The sequence below is a fragment of the Peromyscus eremicus genome, chromosome 2 (assembly GCF_949786415.1).
Source record: "Peromyscus eremicus chromosome 2, PerEre_H2_v1, whole genome shotgun sequence".
NCBI classification, from domain to species: Eukaryota; Metazoa; Chordata; class Mammalia; order Rodentia; family Cricetidae; genus Peromyscus; species Peromyscus eremicus.
In genome coordinates, this window is record NC_081417.1 from 98,921,466 (window position 1) to 98,944,897 (window position 23,432).

General features: G+C 38.6%; 1 protein-coding gene across 4 annotated transcripts in view; it reads left to right on the top strand.

The window, feature by feature from the left end:
• The window catches only part of Ccdc171 (coiled-coil domain containing 171), a 257,585-nt gene that overhangs the window by 100,614 nt on the left and 133,539 nt on the right, over nucleotides 1-23,432 (top strand). For all 4 annotated transcript variants that reach the window (XM_059254493.1, XM_059254492.1, XM_059254495.1 and 1 more), the window contains 6 exons: nucleotides 1,057-1,146; nucleotides 2,049-2,249; nucleotides 5,275-5,442; nucleotides 6,989-7,177; nucleotides 21,724-22,228; nucleotides 23,041-23,157. In XM_059254493.1, coding sequence (XP_059110476.1) covers nucleotides 1,057-1,146; nucleotides 2,049-2,249; nucleotides 5,275-5,442; nucleotides 6,989-7,177; nucleotides 21,724-22,228; nucleotides 23,041-23,157 — 1,270 coding nt within the window. The remainder of the gene's footprint in view (nucleotides 1-1,056; nucleotides 1,147-2,048; nucleotides 2,250-5,274; nucleotides 5,443-6,988; nucleotides 7,178-21,723; nucleotides 22,229-23,040; nucleotides 23,158-23,432) is intronic.

The window sequence follows — 23,432 nt, forward strand, 5'->3', positions numbered from 1 at the left end:
GAGTTTGTCTAGTCATATCTTGTCAAATTAGCATATGTAGTAATTACGTTAGTTAGCAAAACAACAGATTTTTGTACGGCCATAGAGAAGTCACATGGTTGAGAGTTTATCTCTTTGTTTTATGTAATTCAAAGCCTGCAAATTCATTTTGTGTACTGTATTGGTAGAGGCCTATTTTAGGTATGCAGGACAGACAAAGAAGGATAAGTCTGTTCTTTAGACACTTTCAGAAGGAAAAGTGACCATTAAAATAATTAAATTCTTTGAAGAACAGACATTGCTAAGTCTTTCCTAGAGAGACAAGACAACCCAGATTGTTAGTAGTTTTGAAGTTCTTCTGAGGCCTAGGCCTGGAAGCTGCCGAGTAACTAGGAACATATTACCCACAGCGAATTGTTATTTGGGAGGATGAATGTCACATGATCCTCAGCACAGTTGAAAAGTCGACTCAGCAGGCTTTGGCTTAGTAATGTGCTTTGTTGTGAATCAGTGCCAGAGACAGCAGTGGGGAGACCAAGGGGGTGGCCGCAAAGAAAGCAGAAAGAGCAGCCTGACAGAAAGAAGAATGAAGTGTCAAAGACAATAAATCACAGGCAGTGCAAGACCAACTGATGACCTGCCACCGCCTTCCCAGTAGGACTGTGTGACGGCCCGAAGCTGTCATATGGAGTGAGCGACCAGTGGATGCCCTCTCGATGAAAAGCCAAACAGTCTCCTGCTTGCTCCCCCTTCTTTCCTTATAGACCCCACTGCTCCTGGCATTCGGTCCAGCAGGATTTTGAGAATAAAGTTATGTTTACAGTAAGAACAAAATCCTTTATCTAGATAGTGAGCACAATAAGACCATCCCTGGCGTTTTCAGACTGAATGCTTTCTTTTCAGCCAGGTGAGCTGGGGACAGAAACTGCCTAGCCTTTAGCCAAAATAAGTGTTGCGCCTGAGACTCAATCACTGTTGAAATATTTATGCCTAAGTAATTGCATAGCAAGATTTGAAAGTTAGCTTTTGGGTCACTCCTTCTTGAAGAATGTCAAAAAGCTCCTTTTCTTTCATCAGCTGAGCAGCATAAATGATGCCAAGGAAAAGACATCCAATGAACTCGATTCTACCAAACAGAAGATCGAGTCGCACACTAAAAATATAAAGGTATTGCAACTTAAGTTACCTTTTCCCTTTGTTAAGAGACAGATAGCGCACGAAGGGATTATTTTAGAGATACCTAAAAATAAAGCTTCAATTTTTAAAGTATTTTTGAACGCACATTAACATTTTTTGTTGATCCTACTGTTTTGGTTAAAGGAACAGCTCATTTCTCTGATATAATTGTAGTGTTACAGACTGAAGTGCTTTGAGCCTTACTGTCTTGCTTTAGCTAAGCAGTAGACACATTCTGCATAAGCGTGTCTGTCTGTCTGTAGAGTCAGTTTTGTCATTGGTGGGGGGGCTGTTGTTTTCAGTCCATCATGTCTGGCCAGTGGGCTGAGACCACAGTTGGTCAAGGTCCAAGCAAATAGTTGATTTTAGTTTCTGTGTTAGTTTTAGCTACAATGCTGCAAAATTTGAGTTTCCCAGTCTTCGTTGGGATTTCAGTGTTGGTGTTGAAGCGGAATTTGTAATGGAGACTGTAGAGTTTTACATCTCCTTCTTGAGATTTCTATTAGTATTTGGACTGTCATTGGAGAGTAAATGTTCTTATATTAAATGTAAAGAGATTTATAGTTTTCCATGCTACTTAAGTGTTATTAGAGTTGTTTTTTTAATTACCTTTTTAAAATAATGAGTTAAAAGGAAAACTCCTTTAAATAACTTTTTGGAATAAGCAGTTTTAATAAAGTGTATGTGCTTGAACATTACAGATTTTCTAATTTTTGAATGAAAACATTCTACTTAGAAAATACATTCAGTAAAATACCCTAAGTGTTTAGCATCATAAGCAAGTGGCGATCGTTTCCCCTGCCAGTTTGAAGGTTCTCATCATATATTTGCCGTTTGTGTGCGCCGCCTTACCTCTCCATTCCTAGAGTCTCTTTACTTGGTGTTCCTGACAGGAACTTAAGGACAAACTGACTGAGGGTCATAAGGAGCTGAGTCATCTCCGCACCAAGTGTGCGGACCGCGAGGCCCTCATAAGCACGCTGAAGGTGGAGCTGCAGAACGTCCTGCATTGCTGGGAGAAGGAGAAGGCGCGGGCAGCCCAGTGTGAGAGCGAGCTGCAGAAGGTGTCCCAGGCCTTTCAGAAGGACACTGAGGTATCACCCCAGGTGCACAGGGACAGGAAGGCCTTCCATTGTCCTCAGCTGTGTATCTTACATGCATTGATGACCGGTGTTCCTCATATTTGATTTAATTTAAAGAGTGTTCTGAGCGTCACACTTTGAAATGCTCCTCATAGCTGCAGACTCACCACCTCTGTTCTACCTCCTTGTCCTAATTTGTGAAAAAAAGAAAAGAAGAGGTAACCCCGTTCGACTCTTATGTCACTTGGGCCATCGACTTTCTTCCCTGCTTGGATCTGTCATATCTCACTCTGCCATGGTCCTTACTGTCTTGTCAAGGTTGGCCTGTTTGCCAGTAAAAACATCATTTTTCATTAGAGTAATTCTACAGTGTGGCTTGATGGAAAGAATATTTTTTAACCACGTAGGTTTGGACTTGGATCCTGTTTTTTCTTTCTACACAGAGCCTGACTATGGACAAGCCATATAGGTGTGTCACCTCACATCTCAATCTCCTTAATTACAAAACAGGAATATCAACTCCGGGCAGTATCCTTCTTCTTTATAATTATGATATACTGATGAAAACCAAAAAAAAGAAAAGTTTCACAAAATGAAAACCACAAGTTGGATGGTCTGGATAGTTGTCTACCCATTTGTATTTATTAGTAACATATTGAACTTATTTTGAGATTTATTTGTTTTTATTTTATGCTTATGGATGCCTTGCCTGCATGTGTGTCTGTCTACCACATGGATGCCTGGTGCCCATAGAGGTCAGAACTGGAGTTACAGACAGTTGTGAGCCGCCACGTGCATGCTGGGACTTGGACACCGGTCCTCTGCAAGAGCAGCCGGTGCTCTTAACTGCTGAATTGTCTCTCAAGTCCTATTAATGATTAATTCTTAAAATATCATGACAAAAATTTCATATTCTGCATGTGCCTGTTTTGTCTCTAGTTTTCTTTTACTTCTAGCGTATAGAGCTCCTGTACTTGATGGATTCATTTATCTAAATTCCTGCATATTGGATTCATTATTTGAACAAATACAAACTCCAATGCCAAGAGAGTAGAAAGGAACATTCTTTCCAGTCTTGGAGTCTGGGATTTCAATTGTGTCCACATGAAGGGGTTGGAATTGTTCTACACAGCAGACAGAGAGGTTCAAGTGAAGGGAACCAGGAGCCTGACTGCATTGTGAAGTCAGTGTCTAGAGTGCTGTGGCCAGGTTCAATGTGTGAACTGATTTTGGATCTAGTGATAATCTTTTCACACCAAATGGATAACTTCCATCCCTGGTTTGTCACGGCCTGAGCAAAAAGGACGTCATGGCGACACAACTTCTTCCAGCAGAGCTGTGATCTCAGTAAAGATGTGGAGGACGATGGTTTTAGTGCCTGAATTTACACTTGTATGGTGGTGGACTTAATCAGATTTTTGTACATATCACAACACTTGAAAGTGTAGAAGTCATTCTTAACTTCTTTTAAAGGAACAATGCACAGTACATTTGTATCAGCAGTTTTTACCTTTTCTTTTCTTTCTTTCTTCCTTTGTCCCTCCCTCCCTTTCTCTCTCCCTCTCTCTCTTTCTTTTTTCTTTTCTTTCTTTTTTTTTTTTGAGACAGAGTCTTTCTCTATAGAACCCTGGCTGTCCTGGAATTCATCTGTAGACTAGGCTGGCCTCAGAGTCACAGAGATCCTCCTGCCTCTGCCTCCCAAGTGCTGGGATAAAAGGCATATACCACCATACCCAGCAGTTTTTTATTTCTTGATCCAATTTTTTTTGGTGTAACTATATTTACTTATTTGCTTAATTTTATTTTTAAATTACTGTATTTGAAAAAGTGAGATAGTATACAGGTGAATTACTGTCATTTACTTTGAAATGTTCAGGAAAACAGTTGCTACAATTTCCAATAACAAAACAAAGTCTTTAATATATTTAATATTTAAAAAAAATCTATATTATAATTTCCATTTTTTCTCCCAGTTTTTCTTCTTTCAAGTTATTTTCCTCCTCCTGATATATTAAGACATTTTGAGGGAACTGATTTTATCCACATAAAATGTTCATTTTGCAGCTTCACAATTACTTCATCTTTTGAGTTTCTTATTTTGAGATGAAATATCTATAAAGAGGGCAATTTGTCATCTTAGTAACTAAATCCTCCAAGTGTGCTCAAGATGAGTCAGTGTTACACTGGATTCTAGAGCAGAGTAAATATCTTTAGGCCATTCAGCAGGGGATAGTTAATGATTGTAATGACAATATGCTTTTAAAGGGCTTTTCAAACATATTTCTAATTGGACAGTTTTGAAAATGTGTCTTGGGCAGCCTGTCCACTTTAAATTGTTCTGCTACTTTGTAATACTTAAACACCCACAGATGCCCAGTGTGCCGAATACAATATAAACCTCTAAGTGGGGAAAACAAATGAGCCCTGCTTCCTTGTCCTTCATATCACTGTGTGCTTTGCCTAAGGGCGTCGGGATAGATTTCCTATAAGTGGTGAGTAGAGTCGAATCTCGGGGGAGGAGGAACGCTGTGTGATTGTGGACATGTAAAGTACAGACACTGATACAGCGTGCCTTTCATTAGAGTGGAAGAACACTCTTATCTTGATGCCATTTTATGACTTAACATCTGTTTTTTAAAATACAAGTAGGAAATTATAGATTTACTATTTTGACTCTAAATGAAAGGTTCTTACAGAAAATTAACCCAACTACCTTGTGTTATAGATTTTAAAACTTAACCTAAACAGGTGCTCACATCTCAGCAGTAGCAAGCAGGATCACAGACCCTGTCTTCTGGATCTAATTACAGTTGTGTTTTGAGTACCAGTCTAAGGAGTCTAAGCAATTTAAAGTGGACATTAGTATTTTATCTAATGCTTGGTTCTGAATGTGAGAAAAAACGCCATCGAAATGATAAAAGCTGAAACTTGAGTATTTTCCTTCTAGAGTAAAAAAAAATGCTTTCCTACTTGTACTGTGTATTTTACTTCCTACGGTGTTTACATTCAGGAGTTAACGAGTCCTTTTTTCTTGCAGGAGAAGCTAACCTTCCTTCACACCTTGTATCAGCACTTGGTAGCAGGCTGTGTGCTCATAAAACAACCAGAAGGCATGCTGGATAAATTCTCTTGGTCTGAGCTTTGTGCAGTCTTGCAGGAGAATGTTGATGCCCTCATCGCAGACCTCAACAGGGCTAATGAGAAGGTAACTGTCCTCAGGCACCAGATACCTCTATTAAATTCAGTGACATTTGTCCACATCACAGTATCATTAAGAGAGGCTGACATTCATCTTATTTCAAAAAGAATTTGGATGTTAATAATTCAGTACCATTAATTATGGCTTGTCTACAACTCAGTTTGATGCCATTGCTGTGGGCATGTAAATGTGACTGAAGTCTGTATGAAGTCTCTAAGCTCCACTTTCTGTGCAGGACATGCTAATACTACTAGCCAGTATTAGCCACAGGGACCTAATTAAGAGAAAATAAATTAATCTTACTGATGAAGCAATTCAAAGAACTTAGTCATTTACATTAATAAACCAACTCTTTATGTTAGCATAAAATAGAAATAGGATGTAGTTATTCAAAAACATAAACTTAAAAGTCTTTGCTTAGGAAATATGAAGTATTGTTTTAAAAGTATTTAGAAAAATTTAAATGACATCTTGACTTGTTTCTTCAAATGTCACAAACTGTGAGAAAACACAACCCATATTTTAGATTGGGAAATGTGTATTTTACAAATAAAATAGTATACTTTACAGTCATTTTACTATTCTATTAAACCTAGGAATTCAGTCTTTTCCAAACAGAAAAAAGCCCTGCTCTTGCTATAGAAAGTTAAGAGGTGAGTAGGTCATGTATGCTGCCATTTAAGACACTATTACTTACCCTGGGCTTGGTGACTTCTCAGGACTGTGTTTGTGACAATAAAAACTGTAAACTGTGGTATAATGTCTAGATCTCAGTTACAGTGACATTAAAGGATCAGAAGAGAAAAACAGTTCTGTGAGTTTAAAAAGATATATATTATATTAACGAAATGGCCCAACTTCAGGGTGAGCACTTGTATTATTGAGCATTTTATCTTTAGTGTACTAACGGTACAACCAAAGGTATTGTGAAGTAGGGCTAGAATAAACTGTGGAAATAAACTGAGAAGCAGATGCTGTCTGTGACTGTGAGTTAGTACCTGGGTGAAAACAGACTGATAATTAAATATGTGCATTACCTCTCTGAGATGATGTTTTTAATATCTGTTCGTAGTTTCAGAATATTAATCAACATGCATGTTAGAAGATACGGGTTTTCTTTTTAGTGTTTGTTAAAATGAAAACTGGGTGTAATTTTTCTGTGTTATTATATGTTTAATGTTTGCTCATTTGTAAATCTCATTTAAGTATTTCCTTTCTCACTGAGACACCTCAAATAACCTGAGCTTCGGTTCTAGAAATAAGAATAATTTCCCAAGTTATCTCTGTAAAATTGATGATAGAGAAAGCTACTTTATTAGAAAGAGGAAAAATAAAAATTCATTGTTTAAGTATGAAAATTATACCATTTTTTTTTTTGCTAAACTGTCTAACTTACCCCCCTCCCCATAATTTATGGTTCTTACTTTATTTACATTTTTAACTTAAAATATTTATATGATCTTAGGGATAAAATGTAGTAGAGAATATAGGGTTTTTATTGAGCTACAGACGTGATGTCATGTCTCAATCTGGATTTCATTTCCATTTATAGATAAGTCACCTGGAGTATATCTGTAAAAACAAGTCCGATACAATGAGAGAGCTTCAGCAGACCCAGGAAGACACCTTCAGCAAAGTGGCGGAACAAATCAAGGCCCAAGAGAGCTGTTGGCACAAGCAAAAGAAGGAGCTGGAATTCCAGTATTCTGAGCTGCTCCTGGAGGTCCAGAGGAGGGCACAGGTACGCTGCTCGCAGAGAACTGGCCATAGCTGGGAGGAGCCAGGCGAATCTGAGTGAAACACTCTAACATTTGCAAAGGATTAATAAAAGTATCTTGAAAAATAGCTGCTTTGTTTAACCATTTCTATTTTTTCCCCTCTTTTTGGGCAGAGTCTCATTATGTAGCCCTGGCTAGCCTGCAGAGATCCACTTATCTCTGCCTCCATAGTGCTGGGATTAAAGGTTCAATTTTTATTTTGTATCAACTCTAAATCAGTTTAAACCTTTTTGAAGACCTCACAGAACTTGTTTATATTATGATTATGCAAATACACAGTAATCATTGTGCTACTTCTTATAGGCAGGGATGATAGCTAATAATATATAAATGGCAATAATTTATATAGAGAAAATATGTTTAACTACCTAAATCTTCTGTTCCCAGTCAAACCTAGCATAGAAGATAAAATACATCTCATGGTCATTTTACAGTAGGACCTGCAATTATAATTCTAGTTTCATGTAACGTTAGAAGGTATGTTACCTATTTCATTGATGTGACAAATTACCTGTGTCTATTTCTGTGTGTGTCTGTTTTAAGGATTGTCTTTTACTTGAGTTTGAAGATAATTTTGTTGTTGTTGTTAAAACCCTAATCTTTTTGGTTAAATGATGAAATCTTATATTTATTTTTAAAATAAAGCATTAGGAGATCTGGTAAAATATTGACAGTGTAAATATCCTTTTGTGCAGCTTATTCCATTTTGGGGGCTTCAGTTGAACTATCATTTAAGCTCGTTTGTGGTTAAAATGTGTTATACTGACTTAGGGGTTGAATATGACATTTTTTCCATGAGCTCATGAGTTGGGAGTTTACTTGCCAGTTGACAGGCTTTGGGGGAGGTGATGGAGCCACTTGCATCCCAACCTTACAGATTAAATCTGTGTTGGATATGATGGCATTACTGGGAGGTGGCAAAGAGTAGGAGGTGGAGCCTGGCTGTAGGAAGTAGCTTACTGGGAGTGTCAATAGAAAGATGTGTCCTGGCCCCACACCTCCTCCCTTCCTGCTTCCTATCCACCATGAGGCGAACTGCTTAGCTTTCCCATCTTCCTGCTGTACGTCATTGTGTTCATTAGTGACAGAGCCAAAGGACCACAGGCCAGAGTACTTCCTTCCTGCTTTATACTTCCTCAGAGATTTTTGTCATAATGATGACAATCTCATATATCAACTAATATGAGAGGTAGAGTTATAGTTGTAAAATAATTCTGAGGTTTAAGCTTTATTAAGAATAGAAATTATAACGCCGGGCGGTGGTGGCGCACGCCTTTAATCCCAGCACTCGGGAGGCAGAGCCAGGCGGATCTCTGTGAGTTCGAGGCCAGCCTGGGCTACCAAGTGAGTTCCAGGAAAGGTGCAAAGCTACACAGAGAAACCCTGTCTCGAAAAACCAAAAAAAAAAAAAAAAAAAAAAAAAAGAATAGAAATTATAGGCCCTATGTGAACTTAGGCATTTCTATGTGGATTTGAATTAATCAGTAAACATATTTCCTGAAAATAGCCATTTGTTCATTGTATTCAGGTATTAATATGATATACTTTATATTTTCAAACTGAAGTAAAAGATCCAGTGTAACATGCATTCCTAAATGTAATATAATATAATAAAATATAATAAAAAACCCAGTACCAGATATTGGGGTAAATGCTGAGAGATCAGAGAAACAAAGGAACAAAGCACCTCTTACCTCTAGGACTCTTCAGCCTGAAAAGCTTTCCTCAGCTGAAAGTCTGTCTCTTCATGCCTTATATACCTTTCTCTTCCCACCTATATCATTTCCTGTCTCAACTTTCCTAGTGCTGGGATTAAAAGCATGTGACTCCCAAGTATTGGGGTTAAAGGTGTGTGCCACCACTACCTGGCTCTGCTTCTCTCCTAGACTGAGTCAATCTCATGTAGTCCAGGGTGGCTTTGAACTCACAGAGATCCAGACTGATTTCTATCTCCCAAGTGCTAGGATTAAAAGTGTGTGCCACCACTGCCTGGCTTCTGTGTTTAATTTAGTGGCTTGTTTTGTCCTCTGATCTTCAGACAAATTTATTAGGGTACACAATATATCATCACATTTCCCCCTTTTTGTCTAAAATAATAAAAGAAGGTTATAACTAATATAAGAAAAAGTATATAAAATAAATACAATAAATATATACAATATATACAGTCAAGAATTAAATTAACAATGTCCAGTCCATAAACATTTGACAAATTCAGAGAAAATATTCTATTATTTATCCTATTTTGGTAAGTCCAAAATGTTGTACCTAATTCACTTTCTATTCTAACTTGTATTACCAACTAAATACTATCTTTTGATGTCTTTCAAACTTATACACTTTACACCTCTTTTGTGAGTTTCTTTTCTGAATTTATTAACAAGGAAAACTATAACTATAACTATCTAGTCTTTAACTCCCTCAGAGACCCAAGAAGGAAATAATATTAACTAAGTAAGCAGGAAGTACAGGCAAGTGACTTCCAGAAATGTGAGAAATGACAGGAACAGCTGGCTGCCTGGATAGTCACTCAAGGTTCCTCTGCAACGTTAGGGCATCCATCTTCAGCCTACAGGCCTAGCATATCTGACAGACTCATCTGTGGAGCAGGATTTTCTGCAGGGCTGTCCTACTTTTTCTTGGTAAGGTTCAGCAGTCCTTTCTTTTGTGTCCTGCTTGCCCATTTGGACAGCATACTGTCAGTAGTCGAGGCAAGGATACTTTCTTGCCCAGTGGCTGCTTTTGCCACAAAGAAAGTAAACTCCATAAGAAGTTTCTTTGATGCCCATCATCTCTGAAGTAGATTGGTGCTGCCAGGAACAGACATGTTTCATTGTCATTAAAAAAAGGAACTTTATGTTATTAAAATATCTTTAATGCTGTATTTCATAGATCTCTGAAGTGTTTGAAGATAGACCACTTGTCTATCTCTCTGGATCTCTGCCTCCCAAGTGCTAGGATTAAAGGTGTGTGCCACAACTGCCTGGCTTCTATGTTTAATCTAGTGGCTTATTCTGTTCTCTGATCTTCAGGCAAATTTATTAGGGTACACAATCTATCACCACAATCTAGTTCAGTGGAAGGAGCTCACAAGTGTACAGTTTTGATTTTTTTCCCCCCCTGGAGACAGAATGTCTTTATGTGTTACAGATTCACAATCTTCCTGCATCAGCCTTTCTAGTGTTGGTATTGTAAGGGTGTGCCTCCAAGCATGGCTAATTTGATGTTTTGGCTAATGTCAGCACTCATAATCTTACTCTGTGAAGGCTTCATACATTTCCGTTGTCAGAATGTTGTGTGCCCTCTGCAGTCACTTTTCACTTCACGGGCAGCTGTCATTCTCCTGTTCCTCATTACTGATCAATTGCACAAGGTTTGGATTTTGTACAAATGGAGTCATTCAGTATTTATTCATTGGGAGTTGGCTTATTTCACTTGATGTTGATGTCAAACATAATATTACTTACGTTGTTATGTATTAGTAGTTTATTATTTTTTATGGTTTAATAGTATTCCATTTCATAGTCACATCACAATTTGATTGAAAATGGGTGGGTGGATATTTGGTTTATTTCCAGTTTGGGACTATTATAAATGGACTTTATGCAAAAACTGTTGGACAAGTGTTTTGTCAACATGGTTTCACTTTTCTTGGCTACCTCCAAAGAGTGCAGTTGTCAGTTTGTTCTTAGTTATGTGTCGTAAGAAACTGTATGAAGGACTTTTCTGAAATGGTAATACCACTTTATGTTCTCACAGATATCAAACTTTTTTCTGTTTTGGTGTTCTATTTTTATTATAATAATCTTTCATTACCCCAAAGCAATGAAGATAATAGACCCTTATTATTATTTTCTAAATGTTTTGTGGTTTTAGTTTTTATGTCTGTATGGTCAGTCATAATTAAAACCTGTGTGATGCCCAGTAGGGGCCCAGGTTCATTTTTTCCTGTGTTTGTTGTTCCCATGTAATTTGCTTCACTATTTCCTTGCTTCACTGGGTAGCCCTGGGAGTTGGTCATGCTTAGGACACACGGGAGGCACAGACGTGGGGGCCGTCTGTGTAGTCATGCCCTTGCCATTGTGCCATGCCGCAGTGAAGCGTGCCGCCATCCAGGCCACACCTTTCACCTAGAAAGACACATCTCTGTCCTCCATCTTTTATGCACATCAGCAGTTAATTGCTTTTCATTCTGGGGTACTGTTCCATTTTGTGACTAGATCATTGTTTTCTTATCTCTGGACACTTGCTAATGGGCCTTTGGGTTCCTTATTTTGTAGCAGTTGTGGTTAAATATTTATGGAAATGTTTTTATGTGATCATAAGGTTTCATTTCTCTTGTATAAATACCTGGGAGTCTGATGTCTGGGTTATATGCTAAGTGTATATTTAAGAAAACATTAAATTGTTTTCCAAAGCAACTTTATAATCTCTTTTTAAATTCTTCTTAGCAGAGTTGTATTTGATCTCCCTCTGTACATAGCCTTTCATTCTTTTCTTCGTTCAAACTTTAGTCATCCTAATTGGTATGTAGTTACATGACATTTAGTTATAAATTAAAATTAAATCAAGTTTAGTGTTCCCTAGTGAGTAATAAAGTTGAGTATGTATTTAAATGCTCATTTGTCATTTATATATTTTCTTTGGTGAATTATCTGTTCATTTTTTTTGTTATTGTTTGTTCATGTGATACAGGTCTTGCTGTGTAGCTGTGGCTGGCTTTGAACTCATGGCAGTTTTCTTATCTCAGGATTGCAGGCATGTGCTACCACACCAGGCTGATGGAGCAGTAAAATTGCTCAAATAGGAACAAACAATTCCACCTGCTTTCCTCTCCTTCCTTTCACCTCTTCTCACCTTTCTCTGCCCTCTCCTCCCTCCCCTCTCTTTTCTCTCCTCCTCTTCCTAACCCTTCGCATCCCCTCCCCTTTTTCCTTCTCTTCCCCCTTCCCTCTTTGGCTCTGTGTGTCTATCTCTGTCTCTGTCTCTCTCCTCCCGTGTGTGTGTGTGTGTGTGTGTGTGTGTGTGTGTGTGTGTGTGTGATGTTTTACTGAATCCAGGAACTTGTACATGGTAGGAAGCACTTTTACTACTAAGCTGTATCCCCAGCCTTGTTCACATCTCCAGCCCTGTTCACATCCCAGCCCTGTTCACATCCCCAGCCCTGTGCACAACTTTTGTCGAGTATGTATGTATGTATGTATGTATGTATGTATGTATGTATGTATGTATTTACACAGGTCTCATTATGTAGCTCTGGCTGTCCTGGAACTCATTCTGTAGACCAGACTGGCCTCCAGCTCACAGAGATCCTCTCCTGTTGCCTCCAAGTGCTAAGATGTTGAGTCACATACTTGACTTGGGTTCTTTTCTTAGTCTGGATTTTCGAGACTTAGCACACATTTTAAATTTCTCATTTGTTAACTACACTGTTTACAGATGTTTTCTCCTGTTCCATTAGCAGCACCTAATTTACAGAAGAAGCTTTTTAATTTTTTTCTCGTAGTGTTAGATATTGAATGCAGGTCTTACACATTCCAGCCAAGTGCTAGTCTACGAGTTGAGCTATACCCCAGAAACATTTGTATTTGATAAAGTTCCTATTTTCAATTTTTTGTCTTATAGATTGTTTTTGGTGTTACAAATAAAAATTCTCAAAGTGCATAATCAGGATTTTCTCTTAGTTTTTCCTTTCAGTCATTTTACCTTCTAAGTTTTGTAAGTAGGCCTATGTAAAATTTGAGCTAATTTTTGTAAAAGTGTGAGGTATGGGTTGAGGTTGGCTTTTTTGCATATAGTTGTTCAGTTGAAAAGGCAATACTTCCTTTTTCTTCTCTCCTTCTCCCCCGCCTCTTTCTCTCTCTCTCTCTCTCTCTCTCTCTCTCTCTCTCTCTCTCTCTCTCTCTCCCCCTCCTCCCCCCCTCCCCTTTCTCCCTCTCTTGACAGTTCTCACAATGAGCCACTGGAATTCTCTGTGAAGACCAGGCTGGCTCGAACTCGCAGAAATCCTCTTGCCTCTGCCTCCCAAGCCAGGCTACCTTATGTGGCCAATAAAGAATGCACTTTCTGTATGGAATTGCTTTTGTACCTTTGCAAGGTCCGGATTACTGTATTCATATATTCTGTACTTTATTTCACTCACTTCCAGTTTTCAATGCTACACTAATTTAATTGCAATAGCTAGCAGTTTCTTAAACACACTTATTTTATGCCATATGTGTAGGATGGCGTAGAAAATCACAAACTTTTATTTATTTGGTGTGTGTGTGTGTGTGTGTGTGTGTGTGTGTGTGTGTGTGTATGTGTGTGTGTGTGTATTGTCCACAGGGCAAACACTGAAGTCAGAGGACAAATTGCAAGAGTTGGTTCTCTCTTCCCACTGTGTGAGTCCCAGGAATTGTCCTCGAGGTGTCAGGCTTGGTGACAGGAGCCCCCACACACTGAGCCATCTTGCAGTTTACTTTTGGAAGTGAGGGCTTATGTCATCATAAATGCTGATAGCAAACAGTTTTTAGGAGAAGTCTTGAATGCTTTTTTCTAAAGAATTTGTTACACTTAGGTTTGGTGCATGTGTATGCAAATTAAAACTCTTAATTTCATTATTTATAAAAGTAATTTAATATTATATATTGCATATGGCCTGTATTAAGCTTACGTTTGCATCTTCATCAAGTATCAAATATAATTGAGTATGCAGGAATAATTCATTTTGGCTTCATATTGAGTTCAGAACTGTTATGATATACATTACCTGATCTATGAATTTTATTTTAGAAAATTTTGCTAGAATCAATTCTATGGAGTTGGTTATCATAAAAGCTAAATGTAAATAAGATATTTTTATTTGATATTACTTAGTGAGTTTTCCAAGATTATGCTCATAAGAACATGGATGGGGCATAATCATCGCCTAGATTGTGGGTGGTAGGGATTGGTGATGTCAGATGGAAATGATCATAGAGGGGATTTGTAGGAAACAAAATAGTTATGGACTTGTTGAATGTTTGCTTTTTATAACTGAGTGGTTAGTAAATAAACAATAGCGTAATTTCATTTGCTTTTATTTGAAAGAAATGATAGTGATGTATATAAATACTGTTAGATAACTGAAACCTGCAGAGCTGGTTTCAACAATAGAAAGAGTTTTGCTATCACAGCATAGCTTAGTTGTAGGTGACTTATGCCAGCTGAGTGGTAGGAGACTTCTTGAGTTTAAATACATTTGAAGCATCCCACAATATATCTTAGGTGTCTATTCAGCTAAATAATCTGGGTAAAGTGCATATTCCATTCCATGGATTAACTTTACTTTGTAATCTACATGATTTTTGGTAACTAATAATCAAGCATGATAAGATATGAAGAAGCTAAAATTACCTACCCACACAAGTGGTAGTTCTCCTAATTCATATTTCTCTTAGTTTGTATTACTGAGAAATAGGAGATTTAGTATAATACACTATATTTTAAGTTATTGTTGTAGGTAAAGAAATCAAGATGATTTTATATAATTAAAATTAATAAAAACACTTTCTGTACTGTATGCTGTATGTATAGGACACTGTGTTTGCTGTGGAGGCATTAAACAGAAAGGTGTAATGCATAGCTCATTTTTCAACCAATAGAAAATTTATTTGGAGAGCCACATGAACAGTTGTACAGTACAAGGTTTGTTACAAGGTAATATACATTATAAATTACCCAAGGAATGCTGTAGATTTATAAGAGGAGGCCAGAGTTTGAGAAGGAGAGGAGCCTCCTCTTCACAGAGGAGAGAGAACCCAGCCATTCCTGTCTTCAGTCTGAAAGCGCAGGAATGGACAGGTTAGAACCCGGGGTGAGGGGAATACTGCTAACTTTATGAATACTGTTTATCTTTTAACAAAACGTCAACAAACCAAGCATCTTTTGTATCAATACCTTTACTCTGTCTAATGAAAAGGAGTGTGTCTGTCACACACACACTCTCTCCCCCCACCCCAGGAGGATCTGGTTGAGCCAAAGGGACTTTTATGATTTGTGTTGCATTAGAAATAAAAGCATAAACTTAAGCATATTTCATTTTTTGGCACATGTGTTTGACATGCTAAATTTATGTGATGATAATAGTTTAAGTAATTACTCCTTACAGAGTTTGAGGGTTCATGTATGTACATGCACACATATAGTATATATTTGATACAGATAATTCAATTGCTAGATCAAACAGTGATTCTGTTTAGCTTGTTGAATAACGACCAAACTGTCATTGAAAGTGACTGTACCATTTTATCCCCATCATCCTTGTGTGAGAGATCAGTTTACACAAAATATGCTTTGTTTTAAAAGAGATGTATTTGTGTCATACATTTGTGTTTGTCATTTTTCTTTCAATATTGTCATTGTGTGAAAGGCAAGGTAAGTAACTTACATAAGATGTTCTGACTGAAGTTCTTAGTGTCTGAAACGCGTTTTTGGTTTGCACTGTCATAAGGAACAGCATAACGTGATTAAGACCAGTCTGCTTCCTGGGCTACTGGGCCAGCATTTCAAAGCTTGCAGGGTTCTACAAGCTGAGCAGGCAGTCCCGAAAGCCCATGCCTGAGGAAGCACACTCCCACAGGGAAGAAGGTGTCCTTTTTCCAGATTTTGGACAGACTTGAATTATCAGTGAGAAAAGGCAAAGTAGTCAAGTTACATAATAGTTTTGTTATGCTAAAGATGTTTGGGTAAAAGATATGCATCCTGTATTTTGAGTTATTAAAAGTTCAAGATAAGAGTGGTTTTCTAGAATTTGAGATTATTATTGTTATTATTTTTTTTAAACTAAACACCCTAAGGTAGGGCAGGTTATTTCAGTATGAGGAATGCTTTTGCCCCATATGAAATTGATGTGTGTTTTGTTTGTTTTTAAAATATTGGCCTTTAATATCCTTGGGTGGAGAACAGTGGATTTTTTAGGGCAGATTTGCTATACAGCTGATTCTAGCCTGACTATCAAACAGGCTTTGTTCTTCAAGAGAACTTCATAGTAAATAATGTATATCTCGGAGAGTCCCTGTGGAAAGTCAGAATCGATTTAAAACAGAATTTTGACTTGTAAGTTCTCAAAGATATGAGGAAATTACCTTGTTTTTACTAGATTTTTCCTTCGCTGTTCTTTACATTGTAAAGCTTTTTTCATCAATTAGGCTTTTATTCAGTTGCTGTCCTGGACAAAACTCTGTGCTAAGCCCAGGGATGTTTTTTATAAAGAGTTGCTTAATTCACTCACTCAGTATTTGTTAGATAGCTGCAGGCTATAGAGCACCGTGACAGACTGCATGGTAAGTAATTCTTGTCCTCTAGGAACAATCAGTCCCAAGTATTCAGGACTGAGGAGATATGGACACATGGAGTCGGTAGGTAACGGTGTGGCGATTGAATGCCTAAGTGCTCTGTAAGTTCAGAGAAGTCTCGATCACTGTGAATGGGAATGATAGTAACGCATGTCAGAATAGACAGCTGAAATGGGCTGTGAAGATGTTCTGATGGTGTGAGGGGAGATGGAAGGGAGCTAGAGAACATTTGAAACTGTGGCACGAAGCAGTCAGGTTAATGTAAAGGAACGAACCAAGCTCTCCATTTTCATTAGCTGGAGGACAGCCTCACAGGGGAAGCCTTGTGACTTGAGGGGAAAGTAGAATACTTCAGATGGGAAGGCCCTATAATAAGATAGGTGAATCCAGTCGAAGGACTTGGGTTTAGTTTCCTTATTTATGAAATGAACCTATCCCAGATGTGCAGTGGTGTGCTATGCAGGAGTTTGAGATTCGTCTGTGCTAACATGAACTAAGTGTTGTTTTTTAAAGTTTTTTACTTTTTAGCTATTTTGTTGGCATACAAAGTTTCATAATGGCCCTTTCTCTCTTTCTTCCTTTCCTTCCTTTTTTCTTTTCTTTCTTTCTTTCTTTTTTTTTTTTTTAAGACATGGTTTCTCGGTGTAGTCCTGGCTGTCCTAGAATTCGCTCTGTAGACCAGGCTGGCCTTGAACTCAAGAGATCTGCCTATCTCTTCCTCCTGAGTGCTGGGATTAAGGCATGTGTCACCACCAAGGTAGCATTTTCATATATATATGTATGTCATTATATTTTGTTCTTGTTCATTCCCTGAATCTTTTCTTTAATGAGCCTGCCTAATTTTTAGCTCTTCAACAATCTATTTGATTCATGCCAGTGGCAATAATGTTTTATATATTTGAAACAAATAATAAAATTAGCAAATGATATCGTTTCCCAGATTTTCTTTTTCGTTGGCGACGCATTAAAAGCCTGAGATACAGGGCTCACTTTGCTTCTCCTCGTGTGGCCGTTGCTGGGCAGCCTCTTTGTCCTCATACACCATCTCAGTTTTTTTCCTCCTTTTGCTTTGCCTTGAACAGGTGAGCCTGATTCATGGTGAGAGTCTAGAGTTAACCTTCAGGACCTGCTTTTCTGACCACGTGCCATGCCACTCTACCGTGACTTAGCAGTTTTTGTTGATGTTTCTCATTCTCATGTTCGTTTATGCAGTGTGGTAATATTCTGGGATTTTATGTCCTCTTGTAGCTTTCCTGGTGGAGTTAGATTCCTTAACTCACCGCACAAGTCTCTCACCATGTTCTCGTAACCGCTCGGATCCCACCATTCCCCTTTTTCTAGGCATTTTGAATTATTCGTACTCTCATAGAGCCTGGTGTCTTACTTTCTGGCTCTTATTTTCCCAAATACCTACTTTTCTGATTCATCTAGCTATACTCAGAGTGCCACTCTCTCTTTTCTTAGAGATTGCGTCCCATATGAGGATATGTACCTGGAAGCAGTCCCCTTGGGCATTGCTGCTCAGATGTTCTTGTTTGTTTTAAGTAGCCATCCCTCCTGGGGCACTGCCCACTTTGTTAATGGTATTTGTGTGGAGCCACGGGGCATAGTTCAGTTACACTGGTAGAATAATGCTGCCCCAGATTGACCCTCAGTGGAGATGTAGGTGGGGGCAAGATACAACATCTTTATTTCCTCATTCCTTCATTGCTTACCATTTCTACCACAGGCATGACTGGACTGGGCCTTAGAAAAGGAAGATTGGAGTAGATAAAAATAGTTGGCATGTGCTATAGAAGGAGAGAAAACTGTTTCTTTCCCCATTTTTAGTGCTAGTACATGTTTAGTGCTTATTTCTTTATTTTATTATTTGACAGTTACATAATTTCTACAACATGCTTGGTCATTTTTCTCTCCCCATTGCCCTATTCCATTTCCCTCTCTCTCTGCTAAACTGCCTGCCTCTCTATCCTTCCTTCCTTCCTTCCTTCCTTCCTTCCTTCCTTCCTTCCTCCCTCCCTCCCCCCCTCCCTCTCCCCCTTCCCACTTCCCTCCCTTCCTCCCTCCTTCTTCCTTTTTTTTCTTATGACTTAATAACTGTAAATGGAGGCTCTTGTTATTTCCTGGAGCAACAATACTAGAGAAAATGACTCCCTCCCACCAGCATCCATTAACTGCCAATAGCTTCTCAGGTGGCAGTGGGGCCTCCTGAGCGACTCCCCTGTTACTGATGGAATTTTGATCTTGTATAGTTCTTGTGCTGGTAACCATAGCTCCTGGGAGTCCATGAGTGCAGTAGCTCTGCCATGTTAAGAAGATAGTGTTTCATAGCACCCTTCCACATCCTCTGGCTCTTCCATTTTTTCTACTCCCTTTTCTGTAATAATTCCTCGAGCTTTGGAGGGGGACATTATAGAAACAATGTCTTGTTTAATGACTTAAAAAGTCTTAGCACTTTTTATCAGTTATGAGTCTGTGCATTAATTAACTGTTGTCCACAGCAAACAGAATATTCCTAAGACTGATCGCGCATGAATCCATGGGTATAAACATAAATATTTGGAAGGCAGTTTGACACCATGTCTATTTAGCAAAACAGCAGTAGTAGCTGTTCCCTACACCTCAACCTCTGCACCCCACCCCCTGCTCAGGGCCCATGACCTCCAGCCATGGGCTTTTGACCGTATTTGCAGTATTGGGCATGAATTCCCTTCAATAGACTGAGGAGTCAAATCTGAGAAAGTGGTTGGTTGGTTACCCCTACAACAGTCTTGTAACTGTTGCACTGGGAGCTGTATCTTGCCTAGCAGTTCCCTCTTGCACCTTGCAGGGTTCACAGCTGGGTGTGACTATTAATGTCTTTTCTCTCCCAGCAGCCTGCACAGCACCTTCTGGCACCAGGAAAGCTAGCCAGCAGGGGGAACCTTCCATTTCAGTTCCTGAAGACACCACAGTCTTCAGGGATAGGGTCACTACTTGTGGTAGGCAATGAAGAACAAAGGTAATAGCTTGTATTCCTGTAGACACCCTTGGGGTCTCCTTCACTAACAACTCATCAGGAAGCAGCCTATGTCTGGCACCATGAGCTCTGGAAGCAGTGTTGTCCATCTGTACAGGGTGCTTCCTTTTAAACTGTTAGCTTGTAACATTTTTTAGATGTTAGCTTGTAACATTTTCACATGACCTTTTCATGCATCCTTAGTTTTTTGCTAACGATCCCTCTATACCCTCCGCTCTCCTGTCCCTTCAACCCTATCCCTGCTCAAATTATCCTGCCTCCAGTATTGCCCACCTCTGCTTCCTATCACATGCCTTCTACTGTCTCCCCACCCTGCTTCCTGCTCCCCAGCCTCTACTGTCACTCCCAACAATCAACTCTAAAATCCTAAAGTAAGATCTGCCTATGAGAGACTCCGTGGTATCGGTCTTTCTGGGCTTCGGTTACCTCACTTGATAGACAATTTCCAGTTCCATTCAATAGAAAATCCATTTCTAAAATTCGATTTTTCCTTTCCTGAAGCGAAGGCACACGATAAATCAAATCCTTCAACCAGTGACTTCTTTTATGCCTTCCTTTCCCCTTCACCCGCTTGCCTGCGCCTCTGAGTGTCTCCTTCCACACTCTGTCTTTGGGAAACTATCTCCTAGGATTTATTTTCCTCGGTTGTCATGTCTGCTAGCTTGAAATTATTGTGCTGTTGCCTACCAGCACTGCCCATGATAGCCTTTGACACCACATCTTGCACTGTGGCCGAGCGTTTGCATGACTTGCCTTAGATGTTGATGTCTTTTGAGGCTCTCCTGCCAACGTGAATTTTACAAGTGCCTTTTGTTCTTCTGGGTGTTCACTGGGCAACTCTTGAATAAGACATCATATACCTCTCCCAAAGATCAACTTTAAATTTTTCACATAGTACAGTTTAAACCAGTAGTACAAAGAGAAATAGTTCCTTTAATGTCCCGAAGGAGTCTCATTATGAAGACAGAACTTGACTTTGCCATGCCGATACTAAGGATAATATTTCTCTGTTTCTAAATGACTATCATACTAGAATTGAACTCCCTTAGTTTTCTATTTGAGGGAAAGAGGTTCATGGCTATGTCATGAAGGTTCACTTTGAAAATAAAATCTAACTGCAGCTGTTAAATCATGGTTGTTTGCAAGGTTAGATTAAATTATTAAAGGGTTGCTATTGTCTAGCCTCCTTATTAATGGTGTAGGTTTAATTTTTTTTCTTTTGCATAACTCATACCCCTTTTCCCTTTAATTGTCATATCCCTCCAAAAGCTTGTCAACATCATTTCATCAAGTGCCCTTTGGTGCTCTGACAACCTGGCATGTATCTACTGTAGCACTGCACCATAATGATGATTGACCTCTCGGTTTTCATAGCATATTGAACTCTGAGTAGTTTCTAATATTTACTGAAAGATAAGTGAATAGTGAAGCGGAATCTACCAGTTTAAAACCATTTCTCCTTTACCTCCACAAACCATAATGACTGCATGTAAGATCTCATAGATAGTTTATTTCTAGTTACTAAAATGTGGTTCTTCCAGCTAATGTTCAGTTTTGGGTTCAAGTTCAAATTTGAATTCTAAGGATGTTAATTAGGGAAAGAGGATTAGAGAGCTGCTGAGGCCCAGCTCTCCACCATCCTCTCCTCCTGCTCTGGAGCTGAAACAAGAGGTTGTATTCAGCATCAGTCTCTTGTAGTCAGAAATGGCAGACTGTTGATCGACTGCTGCTTCTCCCATCACTAATTTAACTCTTCGTTTGTTTTCGCAATAGTAGTATCTTCTACTATACCTTCCCCCTGCAAGTTCCAGTGTAGTTTCTATTTAAGAGGAAATAATGATTATTGAGGAGTGGAAAGGAGAAATTAGGTCCAGAAAGCGTATTTCCCTTTCTACATATGTGTATTCATATGCAAGTACACAGGAATTCATGAAATGCTAGCAAATTTATGTGTCATGGTTTATGTAAAGCTTCTGTGTAAGAGATTTTCAAAGTCAATATGCACATTCAGATCTAAGCTGTCTGGCCTGCTGCTGCCCATTTGGATATTTTATAACAGATTTTTTGAAGGGAACTAGTAGTTATAACCAAAGTATATTTCTTTGTATTAACAAAAATTAGTAAAATGCTTCTTCGTTCCAAGATTATATATATTATTTGACTTCTTTTATAGAAATTTCAAGAAATTGCAGAGAAAAACATGGAAAAATTGAACCGTATTGAGAACTCACATGAACAACTGGTTCTTGAGAATTCACATTTCAAAAATGCATTGGCCAAGACTCAGAGGGAACAGACGTGCTTGCTGGCGGCATGTGCGCTGATGGCTGGAGCATTGTATCCCCTCTACAGCAGGTCATGTGCCTTATCCACACAGAGAGACTTTCTCCAGGAGCAAGTCAACAGCTTGGAATTGTTCAAACTGGAAATTAGAACTCTAGCCCAGGCATTGACAGCGGTAGATGAGAAGAAACAAGAAGAAGCCAAACCAAAGAAAAAATCGTTCAAAGGACTGATTCGTGTGTTCCGGAAAGGTGCGATTGCCATTTTGGCAGCAAACAGACTCAAGATCTTGGGCCAATCCTGTGCCTCTCTTTTTACCTGGATGGAAAGCTGTAAAGAAGGCATAGGTGTGCTGGTGTATACGGGAGAGCCCAAAGACAAGCGCAAATTTCCAAGTAAGATAAACTGTGCTTTAAAAAATCTGAGTTATATGTAAGTGAAGTACAATGTGTGTGTGGTTGGCTGTTATACCAAACCTTCAAAGAATTATATAATACATCAAATCATGTAACAAAGTCCAGTTTATTTTCAGATGTATGTGTGTATAAATGCTTATTTTATAAAAATTAGCCTTGCTTTTTTTGTAAATTGATATTAAGAAGCAAATATGTATAATTTCAGTATTGTGTAGCTTTATTATGTTTGAATCATCTTTTTTTAACAGTATAGTGAGAGTTTATACATCAGTTTTTCAAATTGTGACAATCCAAAACAGACACTTAAAAATGATCAGAATAAGTTATCCATGCTTTCAGTATAAAATCAGAATAAAGTGATGACAGTTAAAAATACCTTGAAGAGTTGTTTAAAAATGAGGCAAATATAAGTTTCCAGCTGACATTTCTTTTGTATGTTTTACTATTTTTGAGGAAACGGTAGATTTAGATGTTAACTTTTTAAAATTCGTGCCTGGGGATGAAGCCCAAGGCTAACTTGCAGGAAACAAGTGCTCTGCCATTGCACTCTCAACCCTGATGCAGCTGCTAAGAATCAGGCTGTTGTCATACAACCAAAACGAAAGGAACTGTCTGTCCTTTCTGATGCTTGTTAGTTAGTGTTAGGTTAGTCAGATGCAACTAGATTCTCTGTACGAGGGAGCCGTAGGCAGACAGTCTGATTTCCCTAAGCACCAGAACACTGCTAGGAAATTTAAATGTGCACTTTAATAACTTACAGCATTTCATAATGGGTACTTACGTTTCTGCAGAGCATCAAAGGGAGCAGTTACGTTGTTTACAAGCACTCACTTGGTTTACCAGTTCTGACCTTCTTGCTGGGATTGTCAGTTCTATGGTCGAGCTGCAAGACGTCATTAGTAAAACAGGTATGATCACTTTTGATGTCTGTGCAAAGTGCACTTAAAAACAAAAGCCTAGAAATTCCTTATGGTACAAATTTTAATCACTTGTCTTGGAGAAAAATACATCTGTTTTTTATTTAGCCACAGAGAGATTGTTAAATTTGTATTTAGTGACACAGTAAATGAAAGTAAATTTTGATGACAAACTTTGTCTTTATTTATAAAGGAAATTTTTGGCAAAAGTATCTACTCCATTCTTCCCCCTTTGTGATTTGTTTTTCCTATAAAAAGCAAACCAT